Source organism: Tympanuchus pallidicinctus, unplaced genomic scaffold, assembly GCF_026119805.1.
Source record: "Tympanuchus pallidicinctus isolate F22 unplaced genomic scaffold, pur_lepc_1.0 scaffold15, whole genome shotgun sequence".
Classification (NCBI taxonomy): Eukaryota; Metazoa; Chordata; class Aves; order Galliformes; family Phasianidae; genus Tympanuchus; species Tympanuchus pallidicinctus.
The window spans coordinates 22,117,910-22,141,840 of NW_026294669.1; the positions used below are offsets into that span (position 1 = coordinate 22,117,910).

Here is a 23,931-nt window from a genome sequence, read left to right on the forward strand (position 1 = left end):
CTGGAGACAAAGCAAGAATGCTGATGTTTACCTTAGTGAGGATTTTATCATCATAACCAAAAACCTAGCAAAGTATGCACACATACTTCTTAATGGCCCAGTAAGCATTAGTATTTGGAGACTGCATCTGACTTCCAGATAGAGATTCTGCTGGAAACTACAGAATTATGGAGACTGACAATACTGAAGGGTCAAGTTGCAAAGAGAAAGGGCTCCTATTCCAAACCTGAGAACATTTACGTTTATTCTTAACCTTGCACAAAAGTGACATCTTATTTCATTTCACAACAAATGCATCAGTGACAGCAGCATCTATACTTGTGAAATGAATTAATGGTTATAGAGGAACCTATCCCTCTTTAACAGGTACAACATTAATCTCCAAAGGAAAGCAAGCCCACAAGTTCACCTAAAGGAAGTGTCGAGTATATACAAACTTTCCTGTTCAATTAAAAATCCTTGAATAAAACTAAGCAACTAAGCAATATTTTGCTGCTTAAATCACTGTTGCTAAATAATTTAAACTCCTGGGCTCTACCAGTTGTGCACATCAATTTGACAAAAAGAATAATTTCCACTACAAAAGAAATCAAAACCGCACATATAAGTGAAATCTTTCTCAACCCATAAACATTTGAAATGAAGACTTTCTGAAAAGTTTTATTCTGCTTTTCAATTTAAGTAGAGTTCCCTGTTCCCAAATTAAAAGGAACTTGAAAGCAGTAGAGAGTAAAACAGTATTTCCTACCAAAGAAAATTCTGGATATGTTTCTCCCCCCCCCCCTTAGGTCCTAGTAAAATACAAGTATCATTTTTTAATCACAATCATTCCAATCATCAAAAGCAGAAAATAAATATTTTAAAACTTACTAATTCATCAGGTCTGCTCTCAATATACTTTAAAGTACCACCTGTAAACCTGTGTGTCAAACTGTTTATTCGCCAGTGGTTTTCTGTTTCTATTTTTATGTGGGTATTTGAGGTGGGGTTTTTTTTGTTAGACACACGTTAACACTGCTGAATCAATAATAGATCTCTGGAACTGTGAGTTGGATTACATTCCTTTTCCTTTAGCACCAGAAGTACTATAAACTGATTACAGGTCACTGTGCCAAATTTCGTCCTTCCTTACATCTGTAGAACTTCAACTTACAAAGCTGAAAAATAATTTGTAACTTATTTGTGAATTATGAAACATATAGTGAAATGAAACTAATTAAGTTAAAAAATAAAAAAGAGTCACAACCAGGATGATCTTCCTATATAACATGGAATAAAGACAATATATTTTTACCTGACAGCAAGGTTCAATATCCCAGAAATTATCTTCTCTACGTACATAAGTACTTGAGAACTCACTCAAAAATTGTTTTGTATAAATCATAGATCTCTGATTAAATAGAACTGGTTTTACTTACAAATCATTGCTAGTCCATGAGTTTTTCCCTGTCATGTGCATAAAGTCCAGTTTTAAATCAGATTGACCTAGCAAGCAAGGCAAATTCTGGGTATCCAGAATCAGTATCTATCAGGAAACATTTACTTTGTTCTGTTTGGTTTGTTTTTTTTTTTTTAATACTACAATGGATGGGAAATTAAAAAAAAAAAAAAAACACACACCAGACAAACAAACAATACCACCAAATATTCAAAACTGTGACAGTGTTTTACTTTGTTCTGGTGACTGAAAAATTCCCCAACAGTTGCAATTATGCCTTGAGGATCTAAGACAATCACTTCTTAACTATTGTTTTGTTTCGTGAACTATTTGCAGCTCAAAAAAAAAAAAAAATCAATTTGTAAATATTACATCCTCTCTTCCTTTTAATGAAGTACAGTAGAAATTTTTTTTCCCCTTGCTACATTGTAAATTCCTAATATTTTTAAACATTACAGGCAGATGATAAGCAATGAGGCAGCTTTTCCTACTCATCAAGAATTAATCATAGAAACAATCATCATTAAGATAACATTAGATACAAGACATTTACTACTTGGAATTGTAGGAGGAAGTTTTTCCACACAGAGGATGGTGACACACTGGAACAGGTTGCCCAAGAAGGTTGTGGATGCCCCATCCCTGGAGGCATTCAAGGCCAGACTGGATGTGACTCTGGGCAGCCCGGTCTGGTGGTTGGTGACCCTGCACATAGCAGGGGGTTTGAAACTAGGTGATCATTGTGGTCCTTTTCAACCCAGGCCATTCTATGATTCTGTGATGAATACTTTCATTTTTAGAAGTAAGCTACTCTAATAAGATATTTCTTACTTACTCCACAGAACTGTAGGAGGGGTAGTTGGACTGCAGCACAAGAGTTTAGCTTCATCTTTATCCTTTTTTAGACTATTAAAAATTAATTCCAAATGCAAGTACAGTACCTGGTTCCAAGCATACCATTGTTAGATGGCAATAAAGATCAGGCATTTGCACAAGTAAATACAGTGGAATCACCCTCTGTGTTATCTAGGGGCAATTTTGTTTTTTTTTTTTTGGTTTTTTTTTTTTTTGTTTTGTTTTTTGTTTGTTTGTTTTTTGTTTTTGTTTTTGTTTTTGTTTTTTTTTCCTGTATTTTCTTCCGTGGTACTGTTTTTCTCCATATTATACAAATTTCATAATATGTACTATATTAGATTATATTCTCTACATACAGTATTAAACTTATCCATGTAAATATGTTATTATGTCCAAATTCTGCTCTCTGAAGTGCTATAATTTGACTTTAACTTGTTAATCAGCTAAAATCTTATTTCAAGACAAGTAATAGCCAATGCTACATTTTCATTTTTACTACAGCTTACTTCAATTAATATTCAATGTAAACATACCTTAAATTTCTTGTTCACACTTCCAAAATGCTTGGTTGTGTTTACAGTTGTTATTATATTCTAATCAAACTTTTCATACCATTGGAGAATAAATAAAAAGTGTGATAGTTCATTGCATTCAGCAGTTATTGAAGACTGTAGGAATTTTTCACTTGACAATGAAGTGGAAAATACCATATCTTTGTTGCAGTTTTCACAAAATCAGTTGTTACTAAGCATATTTTTTCAGTGTATAGGCTTAAATTTGATCTGTTACACTGACAAACACAAAGCTATGTTTTCTGTGTGGAGTTAACTAAGAAACATCACAACAGCAGACCCACCTATAATGACTTCATATAATTCTGTGTTGCTTTATCAGATCTTACCTTAAGTTTAGTGAGGAGGAGTTCATGATCTTGTAGCAGTTTTTTTGTTTCATCTTGATTGCTGCCAATTTCTAATAAATTTGGTGTTGATTCAGCCAGCTGAAGTTTCACCCATTTTCCACACTGCAATAAGTAAACCATTACAGGCTTCAGGAAAAAAAACTTTCTTTCCTTAGACTCTCAGTTCACACATACTTTCTGTGGTCATAGGATAACAGCAACCCATAGTCATATATTCAGCATAGAATGAAGACACAGAGGTTAGAATACAAACCTGCCTTCATTTGAAGCAGGTACCAAAACGCTTTAGACTCACCCACTCTGCTGGGACTTTGGTTTTGCCTACAAAAATTAAGACTATCACAATGAACCAAAAAGGGTTATCCAACTCATCTCCCATTTCAGCTGAAGACTGCGTAAATAGTTAAGGAAATTCGTGGAGGAAGGAGGAACAAATATTTTTCTGCAGATGCAGTAACTGTAATCCCAAGTTTTACTTCTGACACACAGATCTAACATAATTTGTGCTGAGCATATGGAGAGATTGCACAAAGAAGCTATGGGAGCAATTAATAGCTGTTGGAACAGGAACCCAAACAGCCAACTCTTACGCTGTCCTGGAGGATGTAGATAGAAAGGAAGCATGACAGCATCCCAAAGCACGACGCTTTCCCTGCTGAGCTGCAGGGAAATGCAATTTAGAGAGGATGGCGGCAAGGAACAAAGCGGTGATGTCAGTGGGGGCTATAGGACACAAGGAGCCTACAGGCAGGAAGGGAAAAACGAACATTTTACAATAAACTTCAGCATCTTTATAGCAAGGCTACTGTCTTGTGGCAGCAGATGGCGATTCCTTGGAAGCGTAAGAGCAGAGGACGCCGCCACAACGAAGTAATCCCATCCTGAATAATCGCTCTTACTCGGTGACAACCTTGGCACATTATCACTTTATTCTGCATTACAAAAAAACTCCAGGGGCTGAGGGCAGGGTACTTAACAAGCCGTCTGGAGCAACAAAGAATCGAACTGCCAAAAAATCCCAGCTTGGATGCAGTACCCAGGCATCCCTCAGGCATCCAGCTTTATTTCACGTGCCAAGTTTTACGCAAGTTGTGGGTGCAGATTCCAGCTCATGAACAGGCCTTCAGGTGCTCAAAAGTAAAGCTGTATACACACACACACACACACACGAACTTCTAAGAGAACACACGGTAATATGAACTCACAATTTTCAAAAATAGCCATTCATTATCAGTTTTAGGCATTAATTTCAAGAAAATTATCCTAAATAGGCATACACAATCTGCATTTGTGGGGTTGGTAGCAATAATCTTACATAACAAGCAACCTTAAAAATAATTCTACTTGCATTTGAGTCTCCTCCAAAGGTAACATTCATGCTTTCTAATACATTTACATGGCACTCTGCAATTGTCTGCGACTCTTTAAGTAGAGGAATTCTTTGCCTCTAATAAAAAAACAAAAACTGTGAACAGAAACAAAGGGAACAATCTCCATTAGATATTAACTAAATTACCCTGCCTTATCATTATATGCTAACTATTCATTAGTGCAAAATATTTAATAGAAGCAACAACCACTGAGTAGGAGAGAGTTTATAAACAGATGTGCCAGCATTTGCTGCCTTACCTTCAACACAGCTATAACAATACTGGCATTCCCAGCCTGAACAGCAACCGAACTGAGGGTTGTTGTAGAGAGCTTCTGCTCCAAACTGGCTTCATTTGACATGGTGTTTCAAAGCAGAACTTCATACATTAAAGCACACTTGGAAACACTCGTACAAAGTCTGCTCTTCATTTCAGAAAGCAACAAGCAGGGTTGCTTGAAGTCATTCAGTGAAAGAGCTCAGCTAACACTGATTACTCTGCCAAAAGGAAAGAACTGGAGGTTAAAAATAGACGGCTCCATTGAGTTTATCATTCTTGAGAGAGCAATTTGACACACCCCTAGTTTGGTAGCATTAAGTTGCCTGTTCTTTTTGTCACCATCTGAAGTGTGAAAGCTTGCTTCCATGAACATCATCCCACACCGAATAACCAAAGGAAAAAGGTTTCTTATATTAAAACATCTAGAAACCATTTTAATACGAAGGCTATACAGATCAAGCTGCTGTTCTGAAGTTTCAAAACATGCAACTGTACAGTCTAAATGTTTGCACCCTACAAGTAAATTTTTTAAAATTGTTTGCTGGTATTCCACTGAGCCAGAGCACTTAAACAGGATGAACATGTGTACATAAGCCAGATGATGAACCAAAACAGACAGCGGAATTTTAATCCAAAATATTTAAATGTTTGGTGTCCATAACAAAAAAGGAAAGTCAGAGCTCTGTGTAAATTCCTAAGAAGTGCTTTATTTTTTTCCTGAGGTTAAAGTAATTCATCTTTGCTTCAACTGAATGTTGGTTCTGCAGTCTTTATTTTTGTCCTACATCAGAGTAAGGAAAACCTCTTAAATAATTTTTAAAGGTTGCACTCCACTTAAGCTTTTTAGTTAGTGAGGGTAAATTAATAAGCACATTTAAATCATAGTGTTGGTTTAGCATATTAAATCTTATGCCAGAAGTAAGGAACATGCCACAAGCAGCCTACAGTATAAGACAGCAGCTGCTAGGTTTCCTTCCACAGAACAGCTGAGAAAGCAACATCAGTGTTTGGATTGGCAGGTCACTCAGGCAACACAAGTCCACCCAATATACTGAATATATAATTCCCCTCTAAGCACCTGCTTGCTTCATTTGCTTAGAAGTGTGTGGCACTCCGACATTTTTTACTAAATTAGATTTGCTAATCGCAGGCTAGAACACACACCAAGGTCTGGAAAAAAATTACAAGGTATTTTGAACTGGAAGAAATATAGGGTAATTGCAGGGAATTTCAACTGATACATCAAAATCTGTTTGTTTTTATTTGTTTGTTCATTGTTCCCCCCCTCCAATTAATGGAAGATTATTGTCTTAATCTTTAAACAATGAATTTGGATCAGGGTATCCAGAACTGAGTTGCAGTAGTTTGTGCTGAACTAAATGGGCTTGGCAAATCAGAACAATTTTCGCATCTTTATGTCAGAACAAAGCTAGGAACCTGCAATCAGCCTTCAAAGGAAGAAATAACATTCAGTTTCCCAAAACTTGTAATATCTCTAAGAGGCTAGAGAATCTCTGCCACTGAAAGGAGCATTATATAGATACTCATGAGACTTATGGGTATTCATGTTTGAAATGTGGCATTAAAAAAATGTGTAAAATTTGATTAGCCACACAAAAATTAGAAATGAAGTCTTAACAGCTAAAACTGAATAGAGACTTCTATTTTGGACTAAATAGAAAGTAGGTCCCTTATATAAAAATCCCTAAATATGTCAGACATCTCAAAAAAAAAAAATTCATAAGACAGAAACTTTGAGTTTTACACACTGTGTGCAGGACTAAGAACAACTAGAACATGCATATTGGAAAAATTGATTGGGAAAAAACATCCTAACCTCTAATTAGCTTCATAAGAAGAACTGCAAGCCAATTTCAGTATTACATTGAAGTGTGTCATTGTTTCATTTTCAGATAAGCACACTTGAACAGTGTATTTTGGTGGTACAAGTTGGGCCATTCCCTTGTCTCATAATAGTCAAGAGTCTTTTTTCACTCAGGTTAAATGAGGAAGCCTGTTTTGTAGTAATGACAGCTGGAAGTCACAGATAAATATCTCTCAAGAAGCAGATCATAATCAAATTTGGCAACAGAGACAAATGATTCAAAATATCTAGTAAATGCGTAGACATTCTATTGATTTGGCTCAAGCTATGCATGCAAGATAGACATGGGATTAGTGTATAATGCAGAGAAAACAAGGAATCTGAAAGGATCCTATAGCACAATTGTAAGAGAAAACATTGAGAAGTTTGACAGTGCATTACAATGCACTTCAGCTGTACCCAGGGAAACAAAATTTAACAAGCACACCTTTCTCAGTCTTGTATATTTACCTGCTGTCTGTTTCTTCAAAGCAAACAAAAATCCTTCTTGAAGCCAAAAATCAAGCAGTTTATCTGTACTAGAAGAGAGAAATCTTTTCCCTTTGCTACTGCTGTGCCTTCAAAGACAAGAAGGACAACAAACTGAAACATCCACCAGCTGTCCACAAATAACAATGAAACTGAACAACGGGACTAATAAAAATATCTCAAGAACACAGGGGGGGCAAGAGAAGTCTGTAGTGTAAACAATGTCAGGTATTAACTGTAACAACTGCGTATAAAAAGAATTGGAAAGATTAATATGATAAAACTCATTTCATTTTCACCATGGAGTGAGTCTTAGCAGCCTTTTTGCTTGCGTGGGAAAGGAATCCCTACTCATAGTTTGACCTATGTGCAAAGCAAAGTGACCATTCTTTCCTGGAGATAAATTGCATCTTAGAGCCTTGGAGCTGCCAAAATGCCTTTGGAAAAGTTCACTCCCTCAAGTCTCGGATTATGAGGTCCTTTATCTGGTTTGTACGTGTAATGAGGTCTTCTTTCCTTGTTTCATGCCTGAGATGTGTATGCAGAAAAGGAAACAAATAAGGGAAGGAAGCATCTCTCCAAATCAGTGGGTTTAGTGAGGCTCTCTACAAGGGGCACATAAACACTTCTTCCCTCTGCAGCCCCACCTGGACAAGGCACAAAGACATCAAGTCTCCAGAAGCCTATGGTTGCAGCCTTTCGCTGGCCCCTACCATCGTACCTTTTTTGTGGGCTGCATTTTGAGGTATATTCGACTCTATCAGGAGAGCAAAGAGATCAGATAGCTCACTAACCTGTTGTTCAGGCTCCAAGAGCAGCAGCAGAAAGAGAATATTTTATTAAACAAGATTAGTGTTTTCCCTCACAAATGCATGTAAGCAAATGCAGCAGGACTTTTGTTAGTAAATTCCCTGAGAACATTTGAAATTCCTTCCTGATGCAGTGTGTTAACATAGTGCAGTACACACACTGCACCAAATACAGATGCGAGGTAGTTTGTTTTCTCCCTGTGAAAAAGGAAGATTAAGGTGTAAATCGAAACATAGGTCTAGTGTGAAAGCAGGTACGAGCTGTCCTACTAATAAGGTAGATCACTATAACAATCTTGCCCTGTTGTGGATTATATTTACAACTTGGCTGTATTAAAAAACTACTTCTGTATGTTTTACAGTGTTTATATACACAAATATTGATGGCTTCAATAAAAACATCACTTAAAAATCACAGATTGCTCAAAAAGACATAAGTGTAATTGTGTTCTACGAATCATTGTTTAAACATCTGTTTAACCTCTTCAAAAGTAGTCAGGAGGTAAAGACACCAAGATCAGAGTGAGCCATTCCCTTTAACAAGACACTGATTAAACAGATAATAATCATGCTAACCATTCAAAAACATTCAAGCCATATTGTTTCTATTGTTAGGAAGAGTCGATTTAAACAGAAGCAAAGTTTAGAACAAAAGAAAAGCCTGTTACCAATATCACATCAACTTAGAAAAAGGGATGTTTTATCCAGAAGTTAAATTCAACAGTATAGTTGGATTTCAAGCATTAAAGAACGACAAGGCTTTAGGTTTTTAGGTTTTTTTTTAAGTCATTTATCAGTGGAGTTATAAATAGCAGTGCTTTGTTTTGTTTTAAAGAGATAATTCCATCTCATGCAACTCTGCTACTTGAAGGTTCACACCGCTGAACATTCCTGTGTACATTCTGATCATGTACCTCCCATTCCAGCCCATGGCACAAGAAGCACTCAATTGGTCCCAGTTGGCCCTCTCACGAAAGTGAGAACTGTGTGACCTACTTAAGAGAGGTAAACAAGTTGGAAGCACTGACATTTCCTCCCTACCCCTTTGCTTACTTTAACTGGAGCTGGGTTGTTATACAGATATGTGCTCGCTGCTGACACCCGATGGAGCTGAGGTGTGACTACAGCACATGAGAACTAGCCATTTCCCTGCGCTAACCACAACCCTTCGGGACCTACAAAGGACAGCACATTACATTTCTGAATTTAAGCATTATCTATAATAAAAACCCTTCTCCTCTCACCCTTTCACACTCTTTCAATGGAATTGCTGATGGACTAGTACACTCAGAATCATTGTGAGCCATCCACAGCAAAATCTCCCACTGCCATATATCAGCAGGAGTGGGCAATCCAATCCTCATTCCAGGCCAGTGCACATACCAGAGTGGGGAGCAGAAGTCATCCCACCGAAAACCTTTTGAATGAGTGCATGCCTATTCTGCTGGATATCTTTGGGGAAAAAAAAAAAAACTGTGTGTGATTCTGGAACTCGTTTTTATACTATGATCTACCAGAGGGTCTGGGAAACAGTGCCGTCTGATGAGAGTATCTCAACCTTTGGACAGCATCACTGTTCCCATGTCTTACAGCGGTTTCCATACTTTCCACTAGAAAGATATAGTTTCTTCTAAGAGTTGGCCACTGTTCCATAGGATTTGGCTGCTGAAATGCCATCTCCACCTGACCTCTGCCATGCAAGTGGGGATGACAGCCTGAGGCTGTTTCCTGCTAAGGGAGAAACTGACAGGAAAAGCAGAGGTTAAAAGGAGCTAGCTGGCTTGCCTTGCCTAGATCTGCCATGAAATAGCATAGGGGAATGAAAGCTTGAGGACGGTTCTTAAAGAAAGACACAGCTGTAGAGAGAGGTCTCAGGTCAAGGCCCTAAAGGAATCACTTTCAAAGGCATAGCAGCCTATCCTGTCAAACCAGAGGCTTCATTTTTCCACAGTTCTGTACCCAGTACTATGTTACCATCACAAACCTCTGTTTCACACAGAGACATAGTAGGGAAGAAGAAACAGAAACCATGGTGTCAGTGTGTCCTTGCTGAATCTGGCTCTTAATTGCAGGGGAAAAGCACACTGAAGGATATGCATTCTTTAGAGTTTCCCTTCATTGTCACCCCAGGACACAAAAGCCTACCTCAGACCTGCATTCACATGACAGTCTCTTCAGGCACTTCATACAGGGCACATAGCTGCAATACTGTGCCCAAGGTACTCAGGATGCTCCTAAAGTAACGCCTCCTATTTATTTCCATGGAAATTACAACAGATACAAAGAACACAGTAACACTCCTTGATAGAGCAAACTCATCTACAAAACATTCTTCAACATTCATTCAACATTCTTTCACCATTAAAGAATAAGACTAAAATCTGCACCACTAGAGGTGACACACAGTTTGTTACCATTGCTGGAACCCACCACCACACTATGTTTACATCCACTGTTTGGTCTCTGTAAACATTCAGCAAGTGTTGATGAATGTCAATGGGTGCCATTTTCCTCCAAATGGAAGAATTCAGTGATACCTTTGCTTCATAGGTACTTCCATGTCAGATGCCATTTGGTCAGACTGTCCCTTTGCTGCCATCTGTCACACACAACACAACACAATGGAACATTGGTAGGAAGATCCAACCTCTACTGCCATATCACCAACATGTGCCTCTAACATTAGGGGCCAAAATAATGAAATAGGAGGCAGTACTTTTGGAGCAGCCCTTGAACAATCACATTGCTTCAAACTTTCAAAAATTTCTCCACCATCCCTTTGTTATATGGAAATCTTTTTGAGAGGCAGAGATAGATAATGCACCTGGCTGATGCAGCAGAATCTGCAGGAACTGCATTTTAGAATCGGGCTTGCTGCATTCTAGGCACAAAAATAGCATGCATAACTACCTCATAAGCTGCACAGATTTTTCTACATGTGATTTGACATTTAGCAAATACTCTGTAATTAAATCCCTTTCTCTGAGTTATTCTCTCACTGTGCTAATGTTTCTTCTGTTGGCAGGAGATTTGATTAACTGTATTCAGAGAATGAGCTCAATCTTCCCGAACTTCCTTACAGCCCACCTGTTTGACACCATATGATTCACATAAATATTTTCATTGCAAATTACTCTTCAATTCACCAACTGGTTTCACCACACCTCCTTGGCTTTCCCCTCCTTTCTTTTTGCTGAGTACTGCTCTTCAGATCTCACTGCTGCATGTGGGGGAAAAAACATTACCTCAGCATCCTAGGATGAACATGATTTGAACGGTACTTTTTATATCCTATGTGTGTGTAAGATTTCCATGACTATAACATCCCACTCCCAACCATTATAAGGTTCACTTCCACCAGGCTATGAAACAGGGATGCAGCTGTCACCCCCCCCCAGCACAGGCACCCACACACATTCAGCACTGACAGCAGCAGCCATTTCATCCAGTTCTGCTTGGGAACCATGAAGCCTTTAAAATGCTCACTGGATAACTTGAGAGACAACAGTTCAGTGGCAGATGCATAGACACATCTGTAAGTCCCAGTAGACAAAACAATAGCTGGAGAAAGGGTCACAGCAAATGATACCAATTGAACTCCTTGTAATTCATGTTTCTCTCACCTGCCTGAGCAAAAACCCTTGCATCTTCGTGAGAGGTAATGCAGCATGAAATGATGTCTACAAATAGCTGCAACTTAACAAATTGGCCACGTATGAGAAGTAGAAACAAAAAAACCTTATAAGGCTCATTGTAAGCACATGGCTCACCATAGCCTTTTGACACCATTTCAAGCAAAGCATTAATAAAAACTTGGTTACGGCAGAGTGCCTTCCTGCATTTCTTTGTATAGATTTGTCTTGGAGAGAAGGAAGGCCATGCTCTGAGAAGCAGTGAACGATACAAAGCAGACAGTGTGGCATCACATTCACATCATCACTACAGATAAGTGGAGTAGCAGTCAGATGTGTTAAATACATGGTACAATCTTTACCCGCTGAGACTAGCTCACAACTATCGTCTCACAAAGGCATGCAGAGCAACATAAGTGTTCAGAAAGAGAACAGCTTACACTTCGTACCAGTTTAGAATATGGCTTGTTCCCAAGTCCCTGAAAGCCAGGCCCATATCACCACCACGATTCTAATAAATATCAAGTAACCATGCCCTGTGTTTGTGAAAGTGCTAAAGACACCATGAAAACTCTTTTATAGCAGACAAAAAAACCCTTGACCATGGAATATTAAGAGATGCTTATCACTTGACTGTTGCTTTAAAAAAAAAAAAAAAAGCACAGAAAAGTCCTGGCACTGTATTTTAGTGAACCGCCTTACTGGAGCTTCGCAACCCACTGGAACTCTGCAGCTTTCAACCCTGCAAGACACAGAGATCATCAACAATCCATACATGCCAGGAGAGTCAGCAATGACAGCAACAATGTGCCGCCCAGCATCTGCAACTCTCCCATGGAAAATGAGCAGTGAATGCAAATAAAGCCCCCAAAATGAGATCTGCAATGCAAACCAGATGAACTAGAAACATCATCAGTATCCAGAAAATTAGCTTAAGTTTTCTACCTATTAAAAAAGTAATAAAAAAGGATATTAACTTTGCTTTCTAATATTTTCCACTTATTTCCTCAGCATAATTAAAATGTAAAGAGATATGTATTTCTCCTCCTCTGCATTCAGAAGGATTTTGAATTGTGACTCAAAATTCTCATTGTACAATATTCTCATAATATTTGCTGTAATTGAGACTCATGCAAACTGATGTCACCTTTAAGATGAAAAGAGAAACCCCTTGCCTTAATTTTCATAGCTATTTTGGGCTTAAGCTTATCGCTAATTCATTACATATACTAAACACATTTTAACATATCCTGTACACATTCGGACATAACTAAATTATAGTTATATTGTTATTTGTTATTATTGCAGTCCCACCAGCATCTGACTTTGATGACTAGTTGAGTTGTCCTCTCATACGACAGAGACAGATGTTCTCACAGGTTCCTTTAACAATTTCTCTTCAGGTTCCAAAACACGCTTCACCACAGAAATGGTTCTGACTACCACATGACTGAGATCTGTACAAAGACATCCATTAGAAGCTGGAAATCAAAATCATTTTGCCTGCTTACTTATTTTTACCTGTATTTCCACAGACAGTAAAACACAGAAAAAAGTGCTTCCTCCTCTAAGTATCAGATGAAAAATATCTTGAACTCAACTTAATATCCTTGCAAAAGGTATGTAACTAAGAATTTTCAATTACGATAACAGGCATCAGAACTATAACAGTGGTGCTACTTACTGCAGGAAACAAAAGTGGGACACTTGGGAGAATCAGTGCTACTTAAATGACAGATCCATGCACTTTTTCAACATTCAATTTAGATTCCAAAGGAGTCACTCTGCAATGGCCAGCTTTGGTTATTGCGTAATGGGAAGTTAAGGAAGTAAAATGTTAGAGAAGACAACTAGATTACCAATTCAAATAACTACAGATTGGGCAACCTGTTCTAGTATTAGATCTGTAGAGGTTGGTGGCTCTGCCTGCAACTGGAGGGTTAGAGTCCGATGATCCTTGTGATGTCCCTTCCAACACAAGCTATTTTATGACTCTTTTTGCTTTTGTGTTTTTTATTTTGGAGTATATATAAGTTTTCAAGAAACATGAAAAAAGGTAAGATCATTAATGACATTGCTGTAAGAGTTTATTTAACATTCAAATACTCTAGCAGTATTTGGACCTTAAGTTCACTTTTTGTGCTTTTGATGATACACTTAGGGGCTCAGATCTGGTCTTATACCAACCTTCTGTTCTCATCCAAAAATCTAATCAGAAGTCTAACACAAGGGGACGTTTTTACAGTGCTGACTCCCATTTTACTGTTGCAAGAGTATCAAAAGATACAAGGGACAGCCTTCGGAGTTGGGAATCATCAAACCTTTTCTTTTATCCCTGTTTCCTTCACAGTTTAGCTCCTGAGCTCACGTATTATACTATTTGACATACCTGGAATCTCATCCTTGGCTCCAAAAGTTTCCATTCTTACTCCTTCCTAATAATCCTAGTGTTACAGATTAAAATTACTCCATTGAAAAATTTCAGGAAACCGGAGGTAACAATTACATGTCACTAATATTAATGAAAGCCCATGACAAGTTCTGTTTATGGTCATGACCTAGTAATAATAAAATTGTAATTAAGCAGGATAGAAAAAAATCTTCCCCTAACTTGCTTTCATCTGGCAGATGAAGCCAGCATAACGGTATAAAGAGTACTATACAAAGCTACTGCATTCTCCAGCTGCAACTGTACCTTCAGAGTAATTATCTTTGAATATTAAATCAGTCACACCAACTATATAAGACCTCAAGCTCCAAAGCTGCTTTTCCATCCAAGAAAAAGAACCCTTGTTCATAATTATGTATTTTGTTTAAGATTAATTCATCAAGGCTAACAAGTAAAAAGAATCAAATATTTTTATGGAAATCCAACTGTCCACAAAACCATCACGTTTAAAAGAGCTTACATGGGTAGGCATTTAAGTACACTGTCTATCTAACTGATGTCCTACTAAAAATGAATGATGTCTACAAATAGTGCTTCTCTGCTAACTGTCAAAAAAAAAAATCCCCATAACAGAGGAATTACATTAGCAGAAAAAAACACTTGGCTCATGAAGACTTATAAGTCACAGAATATCCCAGGCTTGAAGGGACCTCAAGGATCATGAATCTCCAACCCCTCCTGCGTCAGGCAGGGCCACAAACCTCCCTGTTTAGTACTAGACTACCTAATCTAGCTTTGAACATCTCTAGAGATGGAGCATCCACAACTTCTCTAGATAGGCAACCTGTTCCAGCACCTCTCTGCTCTCTCTGTAAAGAGCTTGTTGACTTCATTACCTCAAAAGCAGGGTTGACTCTATTTTTAAGTCATTAGTCATAATACACTTGAAATAACTATAATCAATCCTTCCTTATTCTATTCCTATCTCTGTATTTTACAAGGAGCATTGAATTCTTTGGAGAAATCTGTTTATGCTAAAAATGAAGTCATCCTTTTGAACTCTGTTGCTTGAAGTGTTTTTGCTATTAGAAAGTGACTCTACATACTCAGCAAGAGCCACTGGTACCATCCACAGCGATACACTCACAGGTAAGTTCTAAGAGATGATTGTAGCAGTTCTTACCTTTTAGCGCATCTCTACATAGCTTATGTTGTACTGTGTGCTCTTAAGGCTTGTCCATTTTTAAAGGATCAGTTGTGAGTACAAAAGTAGATGGTGTATTGGTTGAGACCAGAACAAACATCTGTTACATTTAGCAGCATCCTTAAGAGATGGTATTTATTCCATTCCTTAAGGAAGCCTCAGAGTTCATACAAAGGATTCAGAAATCTGGCAGCTCCATGCAACCAACCTAGGAAACCACTGCTATTTCTCCTGATGCATAGCTGATTGGGAAAAATAATAATAACAAAAAAAAATCACAAAATGCTGGTAAATAGCTCTCTATAGCCCCTGATTTCCCAAAAGACATGGAATTCCAGAAAGGAAGGGGAAGAGTGCAGAGAGAGAGAAAGAGAGAGAGAGAGAGAAGCAAATCTGGCATAACCCAAGGTATTGTATCAGACAACAGAATGAAAGTCAGAATGCACTACGCTAGGAATGCCTGATGACAGATAAGAACAACCTCAAGAGTGGACTTCATACTTGGAACCACACTTAATATCAGGGCTATTAGAGTCACAAGTTCCAAGTCATGCACGCAGCCATTACATGAACAAGTCAGAACCCCCTAATATTGCTTTGCTTTTGCAATGTTACTGAGAAAAAAACCCACAAAATCTCTTACTGTTTGTAGCATGTACTCATCAACAAGAATTTATACTGCAGGATGTTAATGACTATAACTAGATGTGTGTTACAAACAAGCAATACAGATTTGGAGATGCAGTGCTTATTAATAATTATAGTTCTCATTTAAAATTATGCGTGCATTTTGTATTAAATATACATAGACTTCTCTTGCTTTGGATGTTTCAAAAATCAAATTACCTGATCCAAATATTAGCTATATTATCAACAACTTTCTCAAATGGAATTGAACAACTAAATCCAATTTTAAAATACCAAATTGAAAATCTCTTTACAAGCATGGTCTGTGAAACTTCAGTTGATATTTGAACTAGTATTAATGTAATACTGTAGCACTGCATCAATGTGTCAAAAAAAAAAATAATTGGATTTCCTCTGCCAAAATAGCCCAAGAGGGGAAAAAAATTACCTTTATCACTTTCTCAGACAAATCACTAATATTGACTTTTTTTTTCCTTTAATGGAGAAATTGCTTTGACACATCAATTTCCTGTGGAGAAAATATGGGAAACCTGAGACAAAAAAGCAAACAAAATATTTGAATGACAGCTGCATCAAGAAAATCCACTAAGTAATAATAAAGCCTGCAGGAATCATCTTCACTATGAGAAACACATAGTGAGATAACACAAAATACTGAAATCTGCAGTTGTTTGTTTTACATACAATACTCCAGCACAGTTAGATATCACAATGCTTTCCAGTAAATGAAGTATTGAATTTATGCAGATTAAGTCCTGAAGAGGAAGAAGTTTGCTAAATTATGCACACAACTGATTTTTTTTTTCATTCCAATTATCTTATAGTATCATAGAAAAGTTTGGGTTGGAAGGGACCTTTAAGATCTCCTAGTTCCAATCCCTGGCTATACACAGGAACACCTCCCTCTAGACCAGGTTGCTCAAAGCCCATCTAACCTGGCCCTGAATGCTCCCATTCACAGCCTCACTGAGCAACACATCTCAGTGACTCACCCCTCTCACAGTAAAGAATTTCTCCCTAATGTCTAGTCTAAATCTACCCTCTTCCTGTTTAAAGCCATCTCCCCTCATCCTGTCTCTACGTTCCTTTATAAAAAAATCCCTCCCCAGCTTTCTTGTAGGCTTCCTTCAAGTACTTAAAGGCCCTCCCCTTAATAAATTTAATTATTACACTCATGGTTTTACATTATGAAGCACATCTTAATTATTTCTCATTAGATTAAAATCTAATCTCAAAGTTACTACTACCAAGGCTGGCCACATTATTCAATATTCCCTTTTCAAAAAGACAGACAACTGAAAAAATAATGCACAAGAGGTTTTACCCTTACCTGGGAAGAAACAATTATTAATGTAACATGGATTTATACACAGACTATCTTACCTTTGCATCAGAAAAAAAGGTGGTATAGCTTCTTATTCTCATGTAACAATTTAAAGCAGTTCACCATATAACCATAGTGTGTTAAATTCGTAAGAAAAATGATGCAGGTGTAAATATACCATTAGAGTGATAGTTCTTACTACCATTTATCATAAAACATATAATACAAATAACATCTGAGAATACAGGCCAAAAAACCTTATATTAGATTTCAAAAAGATGGTTTTTATTAAGCACAAACAGCTTTTAATACATTATCAATACAAATAGGAAAACATCTGTTTAATGAATCTGATATATCAAAGATTTGATGTCTGGTTGCATACTGGCACAATAAAAATGACTTTTTTATTTTAAAGTATTTAAAATTAAAATTATAGGGTCACCACTGTCTACACTGCAGGCATTTTACCTGCAGTCTAAAGTTACTACATCACCTGGGCATGGGGAGAAGCAAAGAACTACAATTTCATAATATGGAACTCCTAACTCATTAGCACCATTCAAAGCTTGCATCAGCTGTTAAACTAAGTAGCAGCTGACAGGTCAGGTAAAGCTTTACAGCAAATTTCAGTGCAAAGTTTACAGTTCTTTTTCATAAGATGCTTGGAATCTATGGTTTCATAGCGTGTTAAATAATTATGGCTTGATAGATGTACTGCGTTAAGATGCTGAGAACACTTACTTTGAAAAAAAGATGAGACAATGGCGGTGAAATGCAGTTTAACATATGCCAAATTCTGTAATATGCAAACAACATGCTGGATTACAAACTGAAGTCCTATTATGAATTGATAGACAAGGGTCAGTATTAGCTCTCTGGAGTAGTGGCTTCTGGTTGTCTCAGCTGCTGCTTTTTCAAGCTAACAAGCTTCATCTTCTCTCTAATGTGTTCTGCGGCAGAAGCCATGTCACTCGGGCTCCCAAAGTACTGCTCAGAACTACGAAAAACAAAAAAAGCTATCAGTGACAAACAAAAAAAATGCATGAGTATACACATGAATAACAATCTAGAAAACAGAACAACATAAGAAAAATAGATACCTTTGTACTGAAGTTTAAAGCTTTGTGGACAGCCAATCTTGATAGTATCATTATAAACAGCAAATTACTCTCTTACCCAAGAGATCCTTTCCACAGCAGGGCACTATTCTGTATGGTCAATAAGAGACTACCCAACACTATTTTTTAATTTCCATTTTCTGGCTGTCCCTAATCCAATCTAGGGGTTCGAATATTGTGACAGTCAAGAAAATGAGCCTGAATGAATCCTGACTGAAGTTATACAATTGCTGTCTTACTGAAGGGCTCTGTAAACAAAGTCAGCCAGTTGCTGACAGTCAAATTATGTCATCTCTCCCTCAAACTGAAAAAAGAACACATGGCTGTTAAAGCTGATTTTTTCCCATTCAAATATGGCAAAAGACATCTGAAATGTTAGGGAAACTACTAACCAAGCTGTTAGCAAAAACAGGATTTGAACACAATAAATCTTTCAGAAAAAGAGTAGATACCAAATCTAATTATGATGTAGAGAGGTTGAAGTTTGGAAACAAAGGTAGGACAAAGGACTTGGAATGGAGTCCAGTCTGGACAAAAGCAGGCAGAAAATTTATTTCATATAGATTAGTTTGACCAGAGATCTCTAGAAAGGGAGCAGATTGAACAGATGTAACTGAGACCACAAATACTGGCAGACATTTTGCCCGATGAAGACTAGAAGCCATAAGCAAGACAGGAAACACTGACCTGGATTTTTAAAGAAGATATCAACCAAGTCTGAAGTCATAAAGAGGTTGATGGAGATTAAAGAAACATACTTGCAAACATTTAAGAAATTGTGCTGATCTTGGCATTCTTAAAACTCTTTACATGAATGATGGAACCATCTGCAGATTTTTGGTTTTTTTTTTGTTGTTGTTTTTTTTTTTCCCCCCCCCATCCCCCCCAAGTGCTTTAAAAATAGAAGGACTAGGGAGGGTTAGTAGGTTATCTCAGGATTTAGGACAGTTAAGATTCCACTTTTCAAAAGGGGGACAAAAAGAACACAGCTGAAATGCCAGAGGCCAAAAATAATACTCAGGACTCAGTCAGCCTAAAACATAGGGATGTATGTACGTAAAATTATAGAAGCGTTCCATTAGGACTGTGTCATGGTTTTATGTTTGTTTTTTTTTTTTGTTCTGTTTTTGTTTTTTGTTTTTGGGTTTCAGTATTCCACATCAAAACATCATGTAGTGTACGGGGCATTAAAGTGTCACTGCCCCAATTCCAGGTATCTATCCCTGTACATTACAGCAGTCACAGGATCTGGCCCTTCCGGGTGGGGGCGCGCTCTCTTGCTGCCTGGCAGTGGGTGCTGGAGGTGCTTTCCTGGCCATTCCAAGCTTTTCAGGTTTGACTTGGTCCCGGGAACTCTCTCTCTCTCATCTTGTCTGATTTATTAATCTCAATTTCAATTAAATTGTATCTATTGTGTTATCTTGTATTCCAATATTATAGTAAAATAAGTTTTCCTCCATAGATTGCTGCCGCTGCTCTTTTCCTCCCTTTCTTCCTTCCCATTTTTTGTGGGACTGGGGTGCGGGGGGAGGGCAGAGGCCTGTCACCCCTGTCACGGACATAGATTGATCTGGTCAACTCCGTGACAGACTGAAAACTTGAAGTCCAATGCTTTCTCTCATTGGAGATTTTCCAGGCACTAAAAGGTGAATCAAGCTCAAAAAACAAAGATAAAAAATGGTAGTGTTTGTTCTTCCTTTAACAGTCTCTGCAAATTACACAAGTTTTAAGAATAAATTCTATTTACCGGGTCATTACGGACATAAAATTCACTATACAGTAGTTACACTAAAAAATACTTGAAACATAAGTTTTCCCTTTTTCTCAAAGCTGTAAAGTCTTCCACTATTTTTAAATACCCTACTAGAAAGACATTAAAATCACTACTTGCTCACCTCCTGATACATCTCCACAGGTAGTACTTCTCAGCAAAGAATATCATACTGCATAAGGTACATGATCTTTTAGAAATGACAATTTCCATGACAACTTCTTCTAACCATTTTTCAGATTAACTTCAGTTAACCAACCTGACATCTCAAAGTTTTTCTCTCCAAGATTTCAAACCTCATTCATTACTGAGTGGTCCCTGCATACCCAGAGACCAGTTCCAAGGCTACCTTAAACTTGTATAGGAAAAATTAATCACAAAGTTCTGTATCATAGTGGACAACTATACTTGTGCTGAATACAGAAAGTGGTTTCTTATAGCAGCTCAAATTCCATACTCAATTTAGTTTTATAGCCTGACAAGGCCACTGATTTTAAATTGGCATTAATAGTTCATGAGGGAAGTAGGATTTTAGTAGCTGAATAATCAAATGTAAATTTATGTTTAATGTATTGGCTTAAGATTTTAAATGGCTAAAAGTTTGAATAAATCTGTCATAAAATGCCATAATACAAATGACTTTTTTTCCCTCCATGAGGACACAGGATCTGGTCACTCATGCTACTTTAAATAATCCACTGGTGTAATGTCAGCATATATTATACAGCATATACATTACAGGGTGAGAAAAAGTTACTAATTTGAAAAATTGGGCACGTTGTCTTTGAAAAGGTTGAATTGGAAATGCCTGTTTTCTGAGAAAAGATGGAAAAAAAATTACGACAATTATTGCATTACCTTTGTAATTTCAGCAAAAAGCACTCAGGATTCTTCTGCATATGATACTATTATGAAACATTATAAAAAGGATATTCAAAAGGCATTACAATAACATTTTGCATACCCATCAGGATAAACCACAGGCACTGTTAATCTGTCCAACAGCGATTTCCCAACTGCTTCAATTTCATCAAATTGTTCCATTTCATTAAAAGCTTCAGGCTGCTCAGGACATTCTTGCAAAATCTGTTAAAAATGAAAAACAAACGTAAAATAAGGTAGACAAGCAATAGCATACATATATACGTATTTCAAGTGCTAAAGTGCCATTAAATACCAGAGTGAATGTTCTTTCAGCATCTTCACTACCACAATTAAACTAATTCAAAATATTCATAGAATTCCAGAAAAATACACCAATTAAGCTAACACAGAAAGAGAAGATAGCAATTTTGAGAATAGTAGCACCCTGCACTAAGAATGAAAAAAATCTTGCTGGGCAATATTTCAACAACAAATTTAAAATGCATAAATATCATAACCTGCACCATTTAGCATGAAATACAATCACATAAATTATAAAGGGTCTATTAAAAACAACTTCAAAACAAAAATTCATACCTGGCAAAAAGCTCCAGTGAAATTATAAATTTAAATACAAGTATTTCTAGACTTTTGTATCCAACATTTGTACTTCTTATTTTCTTCTACTTCTCCCTCTGACATTTTTTTTTTTTTTTAATTAACAGCATAATTTCCTCTTGGTCTCATTAACAGGACACAACAGTGCTAGTAGAATTGTGCTTTTGAGCAACAGAATATTTTTAGCTAAGCCTTTTTACTTTAAGTTGCCTAAAAATATAGCAATTTAGTACTGCAGTAATGAAAGAACACTTGTAATATGGGCTAAGATAACCAACTTTAAGCTTATGATCCACTAAATTCTAATTTGATAACTACTAAAACCATTTCAGCCATCTGTGGGAGCATAGATAATATATTCCTGCTTTCACAAATCACCAACAACTCCCAATATCCACTGATTCAAAATATTTTCTATAAATGCAAACAAGAAATGAATACAAGCCAGGAGTGCATGAATCACCTCTGCATCTCACACTTCCCTTCAATTAGAGATAATCTTTTTTTCCTGTACCATGTCCAAGACAGGCTTTTCTTTTGCTTATAAGAAACTACATTAACTACCTCAACAGCAGAGGTAGATACCTTTCAGAAAAACAATTCAGGGTATCGTTTCACAGAAAAAAAAAAGGTTTTCCTGGCTGAAAGGCTATACCTCTCACGAACTAAAGAAATGGACATTCAGGCATTTGAAAATTCCCAATTTATCAACTGCTCTTCATAACAATGTTGCTGACTTCTGATTCTTTGCAGCTTTTAGCAGCATCCAGCTGGACAAATCAGTGAGGATCTTTGTTATAGGAGTTTGAAAACCATAAGACAACAGCAGCGTGCTTTGAAGGAAACATGTTCAGAGCCCCTTAAGTACTGAATACCAAGTGCAAAATACAAGGTGCACCAACTGAGCATGCATAGAAGGTGATGAGTTTATGCTCACAAATGCCACACAGAACATATACACAATGTAAGAGGCAATACTCTCTGTAATGCTGTGAAGTTCTTAAGTGACATCATTATAGCTTTGTGTTATACTTTGCATAAAAAAAAAATGAAGTGTTTCTTGCCTTTCAGAATTTTAGTTTAAGACATAGAAAATAAACACAGAAATGTTTAAGCATAGTATTAAAATAAAAATGAAGTTCTCTGTGTATATTACATTTTGCTTGTTTAAATTTTCACAAGGAAATTTTCTTCCAAAAAACACAACATTCACCTTTTCAGCGCTCAAATGAAATGCAACAGCTGTTTCCAGCCTCTGTACTCTTTCTTCAGAAGTTAAGGTAAACTGCTTCCACACTCTGTTCAGTCTTGGAAGTGTGTCCCCTGAGGACCTCGAAGTGCATCGCAGGGACTGGCACAGCACAACTGTTGCCTGCAGTAACTGTCTCCCATAATCATAAGTACTCTAGAAGTTGGAGAGCGGGAGGAATGCATAAGATATACTCAGAATCTACACATTTAACTTAAAAGCTAGTTATCTTAAAATGACAGCAGACAAGTTTGTGAAACCTCAACTTAAATTCACATAGTACTTTGAATTAATCTGCTCTACTAGAAAGTACTGCAGAAGAGTGAATTGCAAATAGCTGCATGGATCTTGTACCGTATGCTTGGCATCTACTGCTAAGATAACCATCTCATTGACTTCATTATCACTGTGTTCCTAGTCACACAGCACCCAGGTACTTCATGGCACTCCAAAACAACAGCAAGCTATCCTCTTCTCATACTTACATACTTTCACACATCATACTTAGTTTTAATTCATCATTCTATGGTCACTATTCATCAGAAGAGAGGTGTGCCAGTGTAACAATAGAATTTGAAAATACACAATTACCGAATAATAGATAATGTATTAGATATTTCTAGAAATAGTATTTATTTGAAAAAGGTTCAACTTTACATATTCTGATCTTCCATGAAATTCAAAACATACCTGACATCTGTTCACAAACAAGTGTACAAACATGTCCTACAACTTCAGTGAATTCAGACTTGTACAGAAGGATTAATTACTTGGCTCCTACTGTCAACAATTGAAAGCTGTCAGTTCTGACTAACCATTATCTCTGAGGGCTGAACAGACTCTAATACCAAAAACTCCTTGTGCAAGATGACTAACATAGACCAATAATCAACTGTCTAGAAAACCAACAGAAAGACAGGCTCTGCTTCATGAAGTACAGCACAAAATAAACTCAAACTGAGTGACAGTAATGTTTCATTATTTTGTTTGCAGTCCTTCAAAAGCTGGTATAAGGACTGTTTAAAAAACATGCCTTTAAAAAGTCAGTGTGAACTTTGAGTTCTGTGCTTTGTATTGCCTATGCA

The 23,931-nt window shown here is 37.1% G+C and overlaps 2 protein-coding genes across 16 annotated transcripts in view; both read right to left on the reverse strand.

The window, feature by feature from the left end:
- The window catches only part of CCDC141 (coiled-coil domain containing 141), a 57,218-nt gene extending 49,004 nt beyond the window's left edge, over window positions 1-8,214 (reverse strand). For 4 of the 11 annotated variants that reach the window (XR_008204738.1, XR_008204739.1, XM_052675523.1 and 1 more), the window contains exons 1-3: window positions 7,200-7,314; window positions 4,845-5,082; window positions 3,195-3,341 (exon numbers count right to left, since the gene is read on the reverse strand). Coding sequence is in view for 9 of the 11 variants with exons in the window: in XM_052675523.1 (XP_052531483.1) it covers window positions 3,195-3,341; window positions 4,845-4,946 (249 nt within the window). In the remaining 2 variants the exon portion in view is untranslated. Of the gene's footprint in view, window positions 1-3,194; window positions 3,342-4,844; window positions 5,083-7,199; window positions 7,315-8,011 lie in introns of those variants that run through there. The other 7 variants (XM_052675520.1, XM_052675517.1, XM_052675519.1 and 4 more) reach the window with 4 other exon arrangements.
- A 9,267-nt stretch (window positions 8,215-17,481) lies between these two features.
- SESTD1 (SEC14 and spectrin domain containing 1) overlaps window positions 17,482-23,931 on the reverse strand; it is a 54,427-nt gene continuing 47,977 nt past the window's right edge. For all 5 annotated transcript variants that reach the window (XM_052675532.1, XM_052675531.1, XM_052675534.1 and 2 more), the window contains 3 exons: window positions 22,811-23,002; window positions 21,080-21,201; window positions 17,482-18,223 (listed from right to left, as the gene is read on the reverse strand). In XM_052675532.1, the coding sequence (XP_052531492.1) occupies window positions 18,094-18,223; window positions 21,080-21,201; window positions 22,811-23,002 (444 nt within the window). In that variant the 3' untranslated portion in view covers window positions 17,482-18,093. The remainder of the gene's footprint in view (window positions 18,224-21,079; window positions 21,202-22,810; window positions 23,003-23,931) is intronic.